At 42.6% G+C, this 17033-nt stretch overlaps 1 protein-coding gene across 6 annotated transcripts in view; it reads left to right on the top strand.

Moving 5' to 3' along the window:
* THADA (THADA armadillo repeat containing) overlaps nucleotides 1-17033 on the top strand; it is a 334534-nt gene that overhangs the window by 214090 nt on the left and 103411 nt on the right. For all 6 annotated transcript variants that reach the window (XM_055539939.1, XM_055539943.1, XM_055539942.1 and 3 more), the window contains one exon: nucleotides 15314-15429. In XM_055539939.1, coding sequence (XP_055395914.1) covers nucleotides 15314-15429 — 116 coding nt within the window. The remainder of the gene's footprint in view (nucleotides 1-15313; nucleotides 15430-17033) is intronic.

Genomic DNA, 17033 nt, shown 5'->3' with positions numbered 1-17033 from the left:
CCTAGTGTTATTTGGTCTCCTTTTTACCTCGAGATGTTTCAAATGCACAGCCAAATTAAAATCACACATGGGCATGCATTCATTAATAAGGATGACTAATTTTTTAATGAGTAATTGCAAAGGTCTTTCATATCCGTTATCTTTTAGACCTCACTGTACCCTCATGAGATGAGCTATGTTATTAGCTCCATTGGCTAGATGAGGAAATTAAGGCTCAGAGAGGTTAAATAATTCTCCAAAGGTCTCCAACTAGGTCTTGACCGCAGAACCCTTGCTGTTACAGTAGGCCAGGGCTTCTCAACCTCAGCACTCTTGACCTTCTGGGCTGGATAATTCTTTGTTCAGGGGGGTTGTTCTGTGCATCATAGAATATTTAGCTTAGCAACCTCTCTGGCCTCTACCTGCCAGATGCTGGTAGCTTACAGCTGTGACAACCAGCAATGTTTCTAGCCAATGCTAAATGTCTTTGGAGGTAAAATCACCCTGGGTTTAGTACGTACCTAGAGGAGCGTCCCATTGTCCTGTAGTAGTCAGCCCCGATATTTGACAGGGAGGGCTTGTTTACGGGGGAAATTTTGTAACAACTTTTCTTAGAACTTCCTTAAACCTGATCCTCATAGCCTTCCAGCAGTGTAGCGAAAGAGGACAGGCCCAGATGGATCACGGATGGTTGCCCAGAAAGTCATTGTTTCATTCAGCCACTCACTCAACAAAGAAATCTTAACGGTTCAAAGAATAGTTTCATAGAGGCGCCAGTGTTTGAGCTGAAGTAGGTTTAGAGGGTAGATTATGAGCTTCCTTAAGATGAGGTTGGAGGGATGATGAATTCATATACATAACACAACATGTTAGTGGGCTCAGCCTAGCAGGCTGATGGCCCAGGCCGCAAACATGTTCCAGGCTCAAGGACTTGCATTCATTGGTCATCTTGCTTTGTAAGCCAACCCATTCGCAAGCAGTCTTGGTGTTTACTTTCACTATTGAGTTAACTATTGCCTTGGAAGTACTGTTTATCTCAGCCCACATGGTAATTGCCTTAAATTTAAAATCAAATCAACAAACTTTTGCATTCCAGTAAGGCTCTGTAGGAGATAAAAAGACATGGTTTACATAAAAAGATAAATAGCAATCAAGGCAACATATCTTAGGTGCCAAATGAGTGGTTCAGATAATAAATACTGTGGGATGAGAGGATGGAAAGATTGCCACAACCTAAAATTGTCAGGAAGAACTTCATAGAGGGACTTGATGAGCTGAGCCTGAATGGATTAAGTAGAAATAATATGAAATCTTTATAACAGACCAGAGATCACACCTTGATTAATGCCCATGGCACCCCATGTTTTAAAAAGTACCTTTTAGATGATTATTGTAATCCCATCTAGTTTCATTGTTTTGGAATATATCTCATAGCCTATAAAATCCTGTTTGAAACTCATCCATAATGTTTGTCCAGAGTTCATTATGAGCTAAGCCCAGAAAACTCACAAGTGAAAAGGGTGTTTTTGATCACCCTCAGGGATCAGAGGAGGTTCATAAAGATTGGTTTCACTGACCCTTGGCTTCAGTTAGACCTCCCGGAATCACCCTTCCCTGAACTGAGGCGCTTAGAGGAAACGGCTGGAGAATGGGAGAGAGCTTCCTGCAGCTGGGCTTTGTGACTCTGGGCCTTGGGACCTCTCGGGAGTAGGGTAGTGGAGGCACAGTTAGCAAGAGGTGCTACAGAGGCTTTTGCTTCTTGAGACACTGCCTGGTTTATTTCACAAATCCCAGCCATCCAGTCGGCTTTTATAATTCCACATAAAATGGACACAGCAGATGTTCCTGGACTTCGCTGCTGGAGGTGTCGAATGGCGAAGGAACAAACAAACTGGGGGAGGGGGAGAGCTGCCCACATCTCCATTCCTAGGGGCTTAGAGGAATCATTTTTTTTCCTCCCTCCATGTGAAAATATAAACAGTTGCTTTATAAACAGTTGTCACTTTTTGACTTATAAAGAGTCACAGTCTTTTCCTTTTGTTTACTTTGATGACCTTTGAAATAAGCTACAAACTACAGAGTCAAAAAAAAACAACCCACTTTTTTTCCATTTTCATTTTTCAGAAGGAGGCATCTCTGTTAGCACAGTGTGCTAGAAGCCAACAGACTCTGAGGCTGTCTCTGGCCCAGGCCCAGGTTTGTGGGGCTTTTGCCCCAAACCCCCTCACTGGGCAGCTGGAGTTACAAGCCTAAAGTCCAGATGCAGAAAGCCAGGCACTTCTGTGGGTCAAACCCTTTTTATAAGGCACATTTTACAGCTTCTCTAAAGTCTGGGAAATACAAATTAGTATAATAACTCTGCATTTCCTTTGGCTTTGTTTGCTGGAGACAACCCTGGAGATAGATACTCCTGCAGCTCTCTCTTCAGCTGGCCCTTCCCCACCTCCCTGGTGGTCCGCCTTCTCCACCCTCAGTGGGTCTCTCCCCCGACTGGCTCTTCCTCACTTTGTTTGGGCACAGATCTGAACAGTCAGAGGGGGAACCCAGGGGGAGCCTTGGAAAAGTCGGAACACCTTTTCTTTGATGTGTTGAAAGTTCCTTTTCTTTGATTTCTGTGGTGAAAAATGCCACGCAGCCACCCGTCCCAATAATTATTAGTATGTGAATTTTCATACTGAGTTGAAGTTGGGAAATATATGATAAAAAGAATGTTATTTTGTTTTATTATTTCTGATACCAAAAATAATGCTCTTCTTCCTTTGTGGTGATGAGACAGTTTGTATCTTGATTTCAGTGGTGGCTACATAAATCCAGGCATGGGCTAAAACTGTCCACCTGCCAAACACACACACAAAGAAATACATGTAAAACATGCTGACAACTGAGGAAGATATGTAGTCTAGTTAACAGTAATGTGGCTGTCGGTTTTCTGCGTTGGTTATAGAACTACAGTTACATAAGGTGTCACAAGTTAGAGGATGCTGACTGCAAGGAACAACTCTAGTTTTGCAACTTGTTATGATGAGGCTCTACAGTTAGCCCTTGAACAATGTGGGGATTAATCCACATATAACTCACAGTCAGCCCTCCATTGCCAAGGTTTCTCTGCATCCTTGGATCCAACCAATCACAGATTGTGGTACTGTACTATTTACTGCTGAGAAACACCCATGTATAAATGGACCCTTGCAATTCAAACCTGTGTTGTTCAAGGGTCAACTGTAATTATTTCAAAATATGAGGTTTTAAACTTCAAAATAAGAAGTTTTAAAAAGTAATACATTCTTACTGTGAAACTTTCTAAATTACAGAAATGTACAGTGTCGAAGGTAAAAGTCCAATCCCCATGATGTTAATAATTTGGCATCAGGTAAAATGGGATCATACTATTTTTGCAGCTTGTTTTTTCACTTACCAGTGTGTCTTAGAGATATTTTCATGTTGATCCATATAAATCTACAACATTATTTTTAATGAAGGCACTGCTTGGCTAGATATGATGGGATACTATGTAGGAATATCCCATCATTTTTTCAACCGGTCCTGTATTGACTGTTTCTAAATTTTCCTCTTACAGTAAGTGCTGCTTGAGATCATCCTTGGGCATCTGTTTCTGTGCCCATACCTGTAAATGTTTCTGTGAGATAAATTCCTAGAAATGGGTATTTCAAGGTTAAAGAAAGTTCATGTTTTCCATTTTGATAGCAACAGTGACATTCCCAACTTGCTGCTTTGTCTAACAAACAGATGAGGCCATCTATATGGAATACATTGTGTGTGCAGCAATGTGGCCCTGCTCCTTACCTCCCGAAAAGGTTGAAACAGTTCCTCCTCCCACCATGAATGACAATGTCTGTTTCCTTATCCCAATATTGATGGGTCCTACCCTTTAGAGAAAATTCTCTGTTTATTAATTTTTTTTCTTTTAAAAATGCATTGTTTGAATTGCCCTTCCTTAAATGTTAATGAAACTAAACATGTGTCCTCATGTCCTCATGTGTTTATTGGCTATTTGTATTTCATCTGTGAATTGCTTGTTTATATTCTCGGCTAAACAGATTTGCAGTTCCCAAAGCATGTGCCAGAGTGTCGTGGGATATTTTCAATTTGGGGCAGAGAAGGACAATGATACTTGCCATCTGTGAGATATTATGTGAACTACTTGCTTGAAGTCATTTATAGTTATCAGCATTAGCTCACACTGCATTCCTTTTGATGATTCTGTATGTCTTTGCAAAGTTGAGTGTTTGATAGTTGCTGTAATAAAGAGCTAGTCCCATGAGAAAATCCATGTGGAACAGGAATGAGGCTAGTGGAGTCCCGAGATTTCCAGAGCTTGCAGAGTTATAAAGTATCCAGCAGGCACACACATCCCATTAGTAAGTAATTGTGGTTATTAAAGAATGAAATAAAAATATTTTTGCTTTCAACTTATGTGTCTTATTTTTTCAAACAGTTCCTAAGTTGTAGGGCATAAATACTTATTAGGTTGTTTGGACCTAACTACTTAATAAATGGAACTGTTAGGTATTTCCTTTGGCCTAGAGGCACCATGAAAAGATTATTGAGGTGCTGAGGGTGCTATGAATGAGGAAGTGTGTAACTCCCTGCCACATTTCACTCAGTTACTTTCATTTTTGTTATTAATTTGCAAGAGCTTTGTTCCTTAGGGGAATTAGCAAATATTTTACCCCTGGCTTACCTATACTTTTGAATATTCCTGGTAGTTTTCACTACACAAAAGATTGCAGTTTTTATGTTATAAACACATCGTTTTTCTGCTTATTTTTTTATTCATAGCTTTGTGTTCATTCTTAGTCTGTTTTTGCCTGAAAATTGTAAAACATTTTCCTGTTTTCTTCTGCCATTTTACGGTTTCTTTTTTCTTAACATTTAATTATTTTCTCCATCTTAAATTTATTTACTACAAGTATTTGGATACAGACCCAACTATATTATTTCCCAAAGAACTAGTTGGTTGTCTATCTTCAGTTCAGTTCAGTCGCTCAGTCGTATCTGACTCTTTGCGACCCCATGAATTGCAGCACGCCAGGCCTTCCTGTCCATCACTAACTCCCGGAGTTCACTCAAACTCGTGTCCATCGAGTCGGTGATGCCATCCAGCCGTCTCATCCTCTGTCGTCCCCTTCTTCTCCAGCCCCCAATCCCTCCCAGCATCAGAGTCTTTTCCAATGAGTCAACTCTTCACATGAGGTGGCCAAAGTACTGGAGTTTCAGCTTTAATGAACACCTTCCAATGAACACCCAAGACTGATCTCCTTTAGAATGGACTGGTTGGATCTCCTCACAGTCCAAGGGACTCTCAAGAGTCTTCTCCAACACCACAGTTCAAAAGCTCAATTCTTCGGCGCTCAGCTTTCTTCACAGTCCAACTCTCACATCCATACATGACCACAGGAAAAACCATAGCCTTGACTAGACGAACCTTTGTTGGCAAAGTAATGTCTCTGCTTTTGAATATGCTGTCTAGGTTGGTCATAACTTTCCTTCCAAGGAGTAAGCGTCTTTGAATTTCATGGCTGCGATCACCATCTGCAGTGATTTTGGAGCCCAAAAAAAAAAGTCTTACACTGTTTCCACTGTTTCCCCATCTATTTCCCATGAAGTGGTGGGACCAGATGCCATGATCTTCGTTTTCTGAATGTTGAGCTTTAAGCCAACTTTTTCACTCTCCACTTTCACTTTCATCAAGAGGCTCTTTAGTTCCTCTTCACTTTCTGCCATAAGGGTGGTGTCATCTGCATATCTGAGGTTATTGATATTTCTCCCGGCAGTCTTGATTCCAGCTTGTGCTTCCTCCAGCCCAGCGTTTTTCATGATATACTCTGCATATAAGTTAAATAAGCAGGGTGACAGTATACAGCCTTGACGTGCTCCTTTTCCTCTTTGGAACCAGTCTGTTGTTCCATGTCTATCTTAAGTAAGTCAGTCTTTTCACTACTGTTTGTGTCACTTTTATCATCTTCTTTCAGTTATTTCTGGACCTTCTGTTCTCTATCTCTCTTACAACACTTACTGTTTTTACCTTGAATTTTATTTATGTACATATCTTATTTCCTGCACAAGATCATAAGATCTTTTTATATTGATTTCATCTCTATGTCCTATAGCAAGGTTTTTTTTCTTTCCCTTCTCTCCCTCTGTAAATATTTTTTAATTTTTTTAATAAAAATTTTAAATATACACAAATGTAGACAGAATAATATAATGAATCCCTTATGCCCAACACTCAGCTTCAGTTTTTTTTTTTCCTGGCCATGACACACAGCTTACAAGATCTTAGTTCCCTGACCAGGGATTGAACCAGGGCCACGGCAGCGAAAGTGCTGAGTCCTAACCACTGACAGGCAGGCTAAGTCGCTTCAGTTTTATCCACATCTTTGCGACCTTGTGGACCGTAGCCTGCCAGGCTTCTCTGTCCGTGAGATTCTCCAGGCAAGAATACTGGAGTGGGTTGTCATGCCCTCCTCCAGGGAATCTTTCTGACCCAGGGATCAAACACAAGTCTCCTATGTTATAGGCAGATTCTTTACTGTCTGAGCCACTAGGGAAGCCCACTAACCACTGGACCACCAGGGAATTGCTTTCAATTAACTGTCTTGACTAAACAAATTTTATTTTTCCTTAGTGAGGTTTACTGCATTAGAGAGTTACTTGTTGATCTCAGGAAACTCAATAGTTTGAGGATCCAGATATTAGAAAAAAATAAATTATCATGTATAATAAAGCTGTCCCTAAATAATTTAAACTGGGATTTATTTTACAAAGAAATAATTTGTAATTTGAAAAATGTTGTATGTAGCTTTTCAGAAATATGTCTGTGTTGTAAAGCTAGAAACTCTTAAGTTAGAACAGATATTGTATCAGTGTTTTGTAAATTGTTAGTTCTTTCTAAGCAAGTCTTTCTCTGTATGTTTGCTGAAGACTAACTCTAAACCTCATCCTAACCCAATTCCTTGGCATCCTTGACACTTCTTCTGGGTGATGGAACTTCTCACTGCAGGCCAGAGATGATCTAAGACAAATGTATACTCATTCCTTATTGTTTTGTTGTTTTAGTCGCTAAGTCATGTCAGACTCTTTGCAACCCTGTGGACTGTAGCCCACCAGGCTCCTCTGTCCTTGGGATTTCCCAGGCAAGAATCCTGGAGTGTTCTTATACTCTCTTATTAATACCATGTGTTTCCTCCAACCCATTGTGTGGGGAGAGTTTAGAGAGTTGACTCTTAGCATTCCAACTGCTGCTGCAAATATAGGTTCTGATCCTGCCACCCTGGCAAGGGGGCGGGGTGGTACTCTAGATGGATACATGCTCTGTTGATTGAGTCTCTTTCTGCCAGATAAAGCTGTATATTCCTGGAGTCCAGAGACTACGAAGAACAAGATGCAGTCCTTTCCTTCAGTGAGCCATGCTCCAGGAAAGGGAAATTATGGATTGATAACCATGATGACAGAGTTTAAAAAGTTAAAAGAAGAAATCAAATGAAATGAGTCATTGGGCACTGAGGAGGAAAGTCTTAGGATGGGGATAGGAGGTGGTGATAAAAGCTGAGCAAGGCTCTATGGAGGAGGTAGTATATAAGCTGGGTCTTACAGCATGAATGAATTTCAGTAGGCAGAGCTGAAGAGGTTGTGGGGAGAAATGGAAGGAAGTTCCTAGCTGGAAAAGCATTGTCAGGAATGGGAAATCATCACTCACAGCCACAGAATAGGTCATGAAGTGGAGGAAATTGGAGGGGAAACTAGAAAGACAAGTTGAGCCTTCGGTGCCCGGAAGATTATTTTAGGACACTGGAAATCATTGAAGGATTTTGAATTTGGGAGTGGTGCAATCAGGGCTTGGCTTTTAAGAATTCTCGGCAGCCATGTGTAAAATGAATTTTGGAGACAGAGACCAGTCGTTTAAGTCGTTTGCATCATCTAGGTGTAAGATCTTTTGGTTCCTGAACTGAAACAGTAGGAGTGTTACTAGAGGAGAAGGCATGCATTTGAGACACAAAGTGAATTTCTAGGTCCCCACAGACTTTGTTTGTGTACATTTTAATCCTTAGAGATATTCATGGCCTGCTTCCCAAGCCAGAGTCAGCTAGGAAGTAATGACGCTTTGTAATTAGCATCCTTTTCCTGGCAGCAACAACGCAACACAGCCAAGTGTCACCTTTTGGGAATTCACCCAGACCTTTCTAAGGATCTGTCCTCGTCTGATAAATAGGTTGTGGTTTGGGGGAGTAACCACTTGAAATGCTTCCTGGACCTGCCCTCCAGCCTAAGGTTAGATCAGTAAGTAGCCGTGGGTGGCACATGCCCACTAAGCCTGTTCTGGATGACCAGCATCCAAGGGTCACGCCTCCAGTCCACCCAGTGACCCTCCAGGGCAGGTAACAAAGAAGAGTATGTGGAGCTGTCTGTACAGATGACACAGGCAGGTAGGTACATGGACCCAGGAAGCGCTGTGCTCTGTGCTGTGGGAGTCAGAAGCCTGTGGTCTAGTTATGAATAAGATTAATATGCCTCTAGTTAAGAATAAGATTAATATGCCTAGAGCAGAAAATTAAATCCTCAAACACATTGTAATGATTGGAATCGGCAGAGAAGTTAGAGAACTCTTCTCTCTCTCACTTTCCCAACTTCACCTCCCCCTCCCAAACACACACATGCATGCAAATAAACACAATCTGCCTTTTAAATAATTTTTGCTGTATCCGTTTCCCAGCAGTTCTATGATTAGGCATGTTTCTGTGAATTAGAAAGTTTAGATTCCTTCTTCAGCCATCCCCCTTCTCCCCCAACCTCCTTTCAGTCTGACTTAAAGCCATAAAATACTTCTGCCTGCCTGCCTTTCGTTCTGTTTGTATGAATTAAGTCGACAGGATAAATATTCACATTCCCAGCTACAGGCTGAAACAATGTTTGCCTGTTCTGCCCAGTGAGTCGAAAAGAAAAGGGGGCCTGACATCACCCTATACTGTACATTCCCGGCATAGATCATTTATTTAAGTCCTTGAAAAAATACAGATGTTTTACCAGCCGAAATAAAATCCTGTGTAAACACTGAGCTTGGAAAAATGTGGCTCTAACTTTGCTGTGGGGGTTGGAGCAGCGTGGGGAGAAAGCCAGGAGGCAGAGTAGCAGATACAGGAATTTTATACTTGGGGCTGAATGTGATAGGGGCAGAAGTGTTCGCCCCCAGTCTGCGTGCTGTCCAAGAAGACCAGGCTTTTGTTTTTAAGGAAATAAATACAGCTGCAAAGGGGGATAGATTTGTGGATCTTCAGCAGGATTGTTCCTGATAAGGATACCTTCACCTCATTTATATCTGACCTATGAAATGAACATCCCTTTTCTCTTCTGAGTTGTCCTTTTTCACGGCCTGCCTAAACCTGGTCCTGTTACTGCTGAATCCTGCTGGTTTCTGGAACTCAGCTGCTGTTGATCTTATAAGGGGGGAAATTGCCTAGAAGCCATGCTTGGTGGAGAGGAAAAGCCATCTTAGCGTTGCATTCCCAAACAGCCATATATCATCTTGATCTTGTCTAACACAAGTCACTATTTTAGTCCAATAGCATAAACCAGACGTATTTCACTGGTGCAGCGCAAGTTCTTCCAGGAGTCTGACTCACGACTCTCTTTAGGCCTGTGGCATGTATTCAAAGAGCATTCCATTTGCTCTGTGGAGTCACTTTTGAGATTCAAAGCCGCGAAAATGGACCCCATGCTTTACCAAGATGTTTGGGGGCGCCCCTCAGTCTCTCTGTGTTTAGCATGGGATGAGGGTGGGCAGAGGCTGACTGTTCTCCAAACTCGTCTCAGATTCTCCCAGAGTTTCATTAAGGCTTGCATCTCAGGGGCAAGAAGTCTTAGGTCCAGGAGCTGCTTCCTGACCACTCCTCCTCAGAGCAGGTGTAACCGCCTCATCTCTGGGCGGCCCAGGCCTGTGAGAGTCGGGGGTGAGGATGCTGGTTCGTACTTGGTCGCTTTCTGTATGCATTTGTCTCCTTCTGACAACTATCTTAAGTCAATAAAGCCTTCTCCTGTTTTTGTTTTTGGGTTTTGTGTGTGTGTGTGTGTGTGTGTGCTGGAGACATCCCTACGTCCACTCTAATCTTTCTCCAAGGGGTCTGCCATGGCTGGAGGTTACCAACTGTCTCAGTCTGTCCCAGTATGATTATTAATAGAGCTCTTTTTCACTCTCAAAAGAATTCCTGGTTTGCAAGATAAATTACCCTAACAAGCGTCACATGGATATTCCTGATCCAACTCATTAACTCCCCATCCTTCATTCCCAGTCCTGCCACCTATTCTCATGATCCTGGTCTTGAAGCCTGGCCCTCCATCCCCAGCTGCCCTGGGGGAAGGTCTCTTTCCTGACCTTCAATGCTGGGTCTTCAGCAACTGCCAGGTCCTGCTTCTCCTGCCTCCAAGACGTCTCTCAGCTACATCCTTCCCTCTGCGTTCTGCTGCTGCCATCATTTAGATTGGCATGAAGTAGGGGTGTCACAAAATTGTCGGATCTTCTCATTTTTCCAAAGAGTTTCGACATCAGGTTGATTTTGATGTGAAATCTCCCAGTTCACACAATGGCGATTTCAAAATACCGTGTAGGCCAAATAAAACATCTGCAGCCACTTTTGGTCCACAGTCTGTTCTTGGTTTACAGGCTCTGGTTTCAAGCCCCACCACCTTTTGTCTAGATGGCAACAGTCTCCCTCACCCGACCCCTTCTGACCCAGCCTCCTCACTGTCCCTGGCCTTTCCTTTTCGAATTGGAGATCTGATCTCTGAAGAGGTCTTTGCTGTCTCCAGAACAGAGCACACATCCCTTGATTCTGCCTTTGAGATCCTTCCCCGTCTAACCTGACCCCTCTCTTCAGCTGTGTCTCCCACCACCCTGCACACATCCTGGCTCCGCTCTTGTTACATGCAACTATTTGCTGTCCCCTGAGCAGTCCCAATATTTTTCTTTTACTGAATGGGGTTTTTGTAGAACAATTTTGGATTTTCAGAAACCATGAGTACAAATAGTTCCCACGTTATTCCTCTCTTCCCCGTCCTCTCTCCCCAGTTTTCTCCTGTTATTAGTAACATGCATTAGAGTGGTATGTTTATTACAATTACAGAACCCATATTGATACATCATTATTAACTAAATTAATTAGTTAATAAAATAAACTACTTTTCATTTATTTTATTATTTTGCATTATAAAGTATATTTATTTATTATTTTATATGTATTTAATTTAAATTAAATTAAAAATTAATTAAAACCCATAGTTTATCTTAATGTTCATTTTTTTGTTGGCAATACCAATAGTTTAATACTCTTTAACACTTTTTAATAATTCAGTTTCCTCTGCTTGTGTATTCTTCCTCCCAATTCTGGCAAGATTCTTTTCAAGGCCACATATGGGTATCATTCTTCCTGCAAAGCCTTCTCTGTTTATTTTTGGAACGAGGGCTAGAAGGGAGGGAAGAGATGGAAAAAGAGAACTAGCGTTTTGATCAGGTGCCTAACATGTGCCAAGTACTATCTATTTATCTATATATGTTCTTTGAAATCTTTCTGTAGTTCTACCAGATAGATATTATTGTACTCTTTGTATTACAAATAATATTATACTCATTATATTATAGATAATATTATACTCTTTACTGTGGGGTAAACAAGTGACCCAAAGCCCTACAGCTAGAAACTAGGTTTCCACCAAAGTCCACTTGGCTCCGAAGTCTGTCTCACCCGCTTCAACAGGGTTGCATTCTGATCATTGATCCAGCCTCCCTGATTTCCCCACTGGGTTAGCAATCCACTAGGTTAGGAATCCATGGAGTAAGGAGTGTGCATTATCCAGCTCTGTGACTCTGCTCCTAACTTGGGGTTGGCGCCACCAGCAGCTCACCAAACCCATGGGTGTGTGTCCTAAAGGCAGAGATACTAGAGGAGGAGGCACCAAACATCAGCATCAGCTCAGCAAATGCTTGTGGTGGAGGCTCGAAGGTCACGTGGAAGAGCGGAGCGATGGCGAGGCCATTGTGCAGGTTATAAATCCCAACCAGGCAGAGTCTGGGAAACGACTGATATTTTTGTTTATCCACGACTGGAATGGAAGCTGCAGGAAAGCAGGGATTCTGTGTGTTCTCGGCCGCAGCCCCTAGGATAGCGCCTGGTCATAATAGTTGTTTAATAAATGTTTTTGGACTGTATGTTGGAATCCCGTTGCCACCTTGGGACACCTAAAGTGACACTGAACTCCTCAGGGTTCTCCTGTGGGTCCAGTTAGTCGTCATCCGGGTCTGGCAGCTTGGGTTTCTCTGTGTTTGGTTTAGTGCAGTTTACTAATTATCCCAGGCCTGGACTTGGCCACGCAGTTTGCTCAGAAGTTCCTCTGGACCAGAATGTCAGAAAGGGAGTTGGGGGGAGGAGCTGCCTCACCTCTGCCATCCTTGCAGAGCTGATGGACAAATGATCCTTACTGGAGCTTCCTGGAACTCCCAGACCTGACCTTGGACCAGAGTTCCAGAAGTCTGGCCTCACTTCTGGACTTGATGCAAAGGATGGCCTCATTTTCCTTGAGAGAATTAAGCCAGCACTCTTTTTTTTGGCTATGCCGCACATAGTGTGGGATCTTAGTTCTCTGGCCAGGGATTGAACCCTCAGCCCCTGCATTGGAGGCATGGAATCTCAACCATTGGACCAGCAGGGAAGTCTCAAACCCAGCAGTCTTCATGTGATAGGAAGGTAGTCATATATTCAAACATTTTCATTAATTATCTTTAAAGAAAACTTTTTCTCAAGCACCGTAATCTGTTTCAGACATGGCTTACAAGCCTCTTTTTCTGCTTTCGCCGCCCTCTGTCTTCTCTCCCCCTCCTCCCCTGTCCCCATTTTCCTTGTCTCCTCTGACCCTGTCTATCACATATATTGCTCCGTTTCTCCTGCGTGTATATTTCCACCAAGGTTCTTCTAAGTCTACCCTCCCCCACCATTGGTCCCATATGTAAATAGACCGCACTCCGTTCCCCACCATTGGTCCCATGTAAATAGACTGCACTCCGTTCCTGGTGAATAACCAGGATCACAATTGTTGTCTGGTTTGTGCCCGAGGTGACAGAATTGATGGGCTCATAGGCTGGTTTTCATAAACCAGAGCTACCAACCGTTTCAAAAACAGCCTTGTTTTTGCCAAGTAAGGTGAGCAAATATAGGACGAAGTTTAAACATCCATCAGGAGTTATTTTTGAAGTGATTGCTTCTAAATGAGAGGCGTTTGAAAAATCTCACAGCTTTCTTTATAAGTAAATTCCAAAGTCATGTATTTTGCTGGTGTCTGCTGATTAATTACAGTCCTGTGACACCATGAAAAGCCCCGGTGGTTGGTTCTGTGCAGCTGTGGAGAAAAGTAACGCAAGGCCCAGTGGCTTTGCCAACTCTCTCAGGATGGTGGGGATTCGGGCAGAGGGAGGTGATTTTTTTTCACTCTGGCAGTCACCACATAAGAACAGAAGCCCCAGCCAGAACCACTGCTCCAGACTTCACGACGGGCGGTATGGGTCCCCATGGGGGTGTGGTGAAGTAGTGATATTTGATCTGTTGCTTCTGAAATAACAGATCCATTATTAGAGAAAGCATTTTCAGGCTCCACACTGGGACTTGTGTGCCTTCTCCTATTTAGGGAAAAAAAAATTTAATAGCAGTTCCACACAATAAAATAATCAAAACTGACTCTAAACCAGAGGTGCTCGCACAGAATATATTTGTTTTTGGAAATTGCAGATCTCTGACCCAGGAAAACCTGCCTGCTCAGACCCCATTTAGGGTCTGATGGCTCTGGATCTCTTATCTTGACCTTTTGCTTTTTCTCATTACTTCCTTTCCATATTTAACTCGCAAAGTTATGCCCTTCATTGACAGGAGAGAAAGAGAAGAAAAAGTGGAATCCTGCCGTTTAGAAAGAATCATCTGCAGCCCTGGTAAAGGATACAACAGAAAGAGAAAACACTCTGATTATTAAAATAGGCTTCCCAAGTTCTTGATGTGTTTATCTGTGCTTGCTTTGCTCCACCCTCCTCCTCCCCTTGATAAAGGAGCTGAAGGATTTCTCTGACATGTCTTTTCCCTTGACACTAGTTAAGGTCTATGGATCTCGTTTATGCCCTCATCCACTTTTGTTCTCTGCTGCAGGTTAGTACTTCTCACCGAGGCCTTGTTAGTGTCATGACTGAATGAACCCAAGGCATACATATGGACACAAACCAGTACACACACACATGGCCTGTGCCATGGCCTTGCTGGAATTGTGGCCTTCGTTCTAAATATAGGCAGCTAGAGAGAGACAACAGGATTTGTCTTGCTCTGCTTAGTTCTAATGTATAATGTCATGGAAGAGTAAGAAAGCAGGGTTCTGCACTGCTGCCTCAGCTCCTGACATCTTAGAAAAGATCTAAAAAATCTCAGTAGTTTACAAGCATCACTATCCAGTATTTGCGAAGGCAGGCATCATTACAGCCTGCTTCTTCAGCCAAGCCCATTCTGATAAACCCCAAACCAGATTAGACTCACAGACAGTTGATTTTTTCCTGTATAGTAAGATTTTGACTTTAAAAAATACTGTTTGAGGGGCTTCCCTGGTGGCTCAGGAGATAAGAACCTGCCTGCCAGTGCAGGAGACACGGGTTTGATCCCTGATCTAGGAGGATCCGTGGAGCAACCAAGCCTGTGCACCCTTGAGCCTGTGCTCTAGAGGCAGGGAGTCGCAACTACTGAGCCCAGGTACCCTAAAGCCTCTGCTCTGCAACAGGAGAAGCCACCGCAATGGGAAGCCCATGCACTGGAACTGGAGAGTAACCCCCACCCTCCGCAACTAGAGAAAAAGCCTGTGCAAAGTAGCGAAGACCTAGCACAGCCCAAAATAAATAAATGCAGAAATAATTTTTTTAAGTACTTTTTTTTTTTTTCATGAGACTGCTAAGATAAAGATGTTTGTATTTCTTTGCTAAAATAAATTTTTAGGCTGTTTATAAGTAATAAACTCTTGCATCTAATGACTGGTCACAGAATAGTCATCTTTTTCTAGACTTGGTAAGGAACTCAGAGCACAGGTACAGATGAAAGACATAAGGTTTTTACCACTTGCTGCGTCCTTCCAAGATCAACATGCTTTTCCTGCAAAGAGACCAGAGCCACATTTTGCAGGTGTCTGTTTTCTTTGAGGGGAATATTTTGAGGAAACCTAAAAGGGAAGAACTGGACATTTAGGAAAAATATATTTTCACAGCAGGATATTGCTTTTTCTCTCTCTTTTTTTTTTTTTGGTTTAGGTTTTTCATTTGTTACAAGCCTTCTCAGACTCCAAATACAGAATGAATACATACTTTCAGCAGGAACTGGCTGACGTCGCTGTTTGTACCAAAGCCAAGCTCTGGCTGGCCAAGAGGTATGTTAAAGCCCCACATGAGCATGGAGTTATCGGGGGTTAGGAATACACTGGAGAAATGCTGTTCCTGGTTGTGGGAGTTTTAGAAGTCACTGGCATGAGTTTTCTAAACTTACTGGAGTTATATATCTTTTTCAAACTTTGGGTTGTGGTAAAGAAAGAAAAATATTTTCTTGACAATTTTTCTAAAACTGCTGGGTGACTGGGGGGGCATGTACTATGGCTTTTTATCTGTCTACCAGTTTGGTTTTTTGAATATCTGCTATGTGCCCAGTCCTGTGTTAGAGAACCTAGCAATGAAAGGCAGCAATTGACTGAATCATGTGATACAGACTACCGGACACCATGGCAACTCAGAGATGAGAGACTTGTGTAAGACTTAAGCCCTCGCAGAGGGGCCCAGAGGGGCTGAATAAGAAAAAGATACAAGTTGCCATTTTAGGTATGTAGTGGAGGAGCTTGAATAAGCCAGGCAAAGGAGGTTAGATACATTTTTTTTTTTTCATCCTTGCCATCATTAGTTTATTCTGAAACTTAAAGCATTTTCTGTGTGAAAGATGGAGTAAGAAGAATTTCTCAATTTTCTCGAATATACAGGAAGGCCTCTGTGTAACACCGTGTTCGATATCTGTGTCTCAGAACCTGATATTGGTTGGACAGTGTTACTGCGAGGATTTGCCACCCCCGTGTGCATGCTCTGTGATTCCAGGAGAAAGGAGTCCAGCAGAGGCCCACAGCCTACCACATTCCATGCTGTAGTATGTTGCCTTTGATTAATGATTAGTATCTTGGTTGTCTAACATAGCAGCCTCTTTTTTATTTTTCAAAAAATGTGCTGTTGTTCACTTTCCTTGGGCTCCCCACCTTACATGGTGAGGCAAACAATGGCTAATGTGAGACCCACAAATCAGTGGAATTCAGCAAAGTCTCGTTGAGCATAGACTACATAATAACCTCATTGTTAGGAGCTGTAGGGATGCAAAGATATAGAAGGAACTAGCCTTGGCTTCAAGGAGCCCCATCCAGCAGGTAAGAAAGATGTGTAAATAAATTATTTTCATTGAATATGGAAAGCGTGGTAACAAAAGTATATAGTAGGTATAGGAGTAGCCTAGTGGGTGGTGGGCAGCATGCCTTCAAGAGTTAAGAATTTTGCCAAGTGGTCACGACAGATGAGGGGTATTCCAAGCTCAGGGAATGTCATAGGTAAAGACATAGCAGTGTGGAATGCCTTGATAAGTGTGGAGAACTACACAGAAGTTAGCTCTTCTGAAACCTAAAGTGTAAGGGATGTGTGGCAGAAAATGGGACTGAGGAAATACATGGAAGCCACACAGTGCAGAGTCCTAAAGGAGACCTTTAGGTGAAAGGGGCCCAAGGACTTCCCTGGTGGTCCAGTGGCTAAGACTCCACACTCCCAACGCAGGGGACCCAGGTTCTATCCCTGGCCAGGGGACGAGATCCCACATTCCACAGTGAAGATCAAAGACCCCGAGTGCGACAACTAAGACCCAGTGCAGCCAAATACATGAATAATATATTTAAAAAAGAAAGAAAGAAAGGGATCTAATGAAGAATTTCTCAATGAGTGGAGATGTGAGGCT

The sequence above is a fragment of the Bubalus kerabau genome, chromosome 11 (assembly GCF_029407905.1).
Source record: "Bubalus kerabau isolate K-KA32 ecotype Philippines breed swamp buffalo chromosome 11, PCC_UOA_SB_1v2, whole genome shotgun sequence".
Taxonomy (NCBI): domain Eukaryota; kingdom Metazoa; phylum Chordata; class Mammalia; order Artiodactyla; family Bovidae; genus Bubalus; species Bubalus kerabau.
The sequence above is the reverse complement of the archived record's forward strand: the minus strand, read 5'-3'. Positions and strand labels throughout refer to the sequence as shown.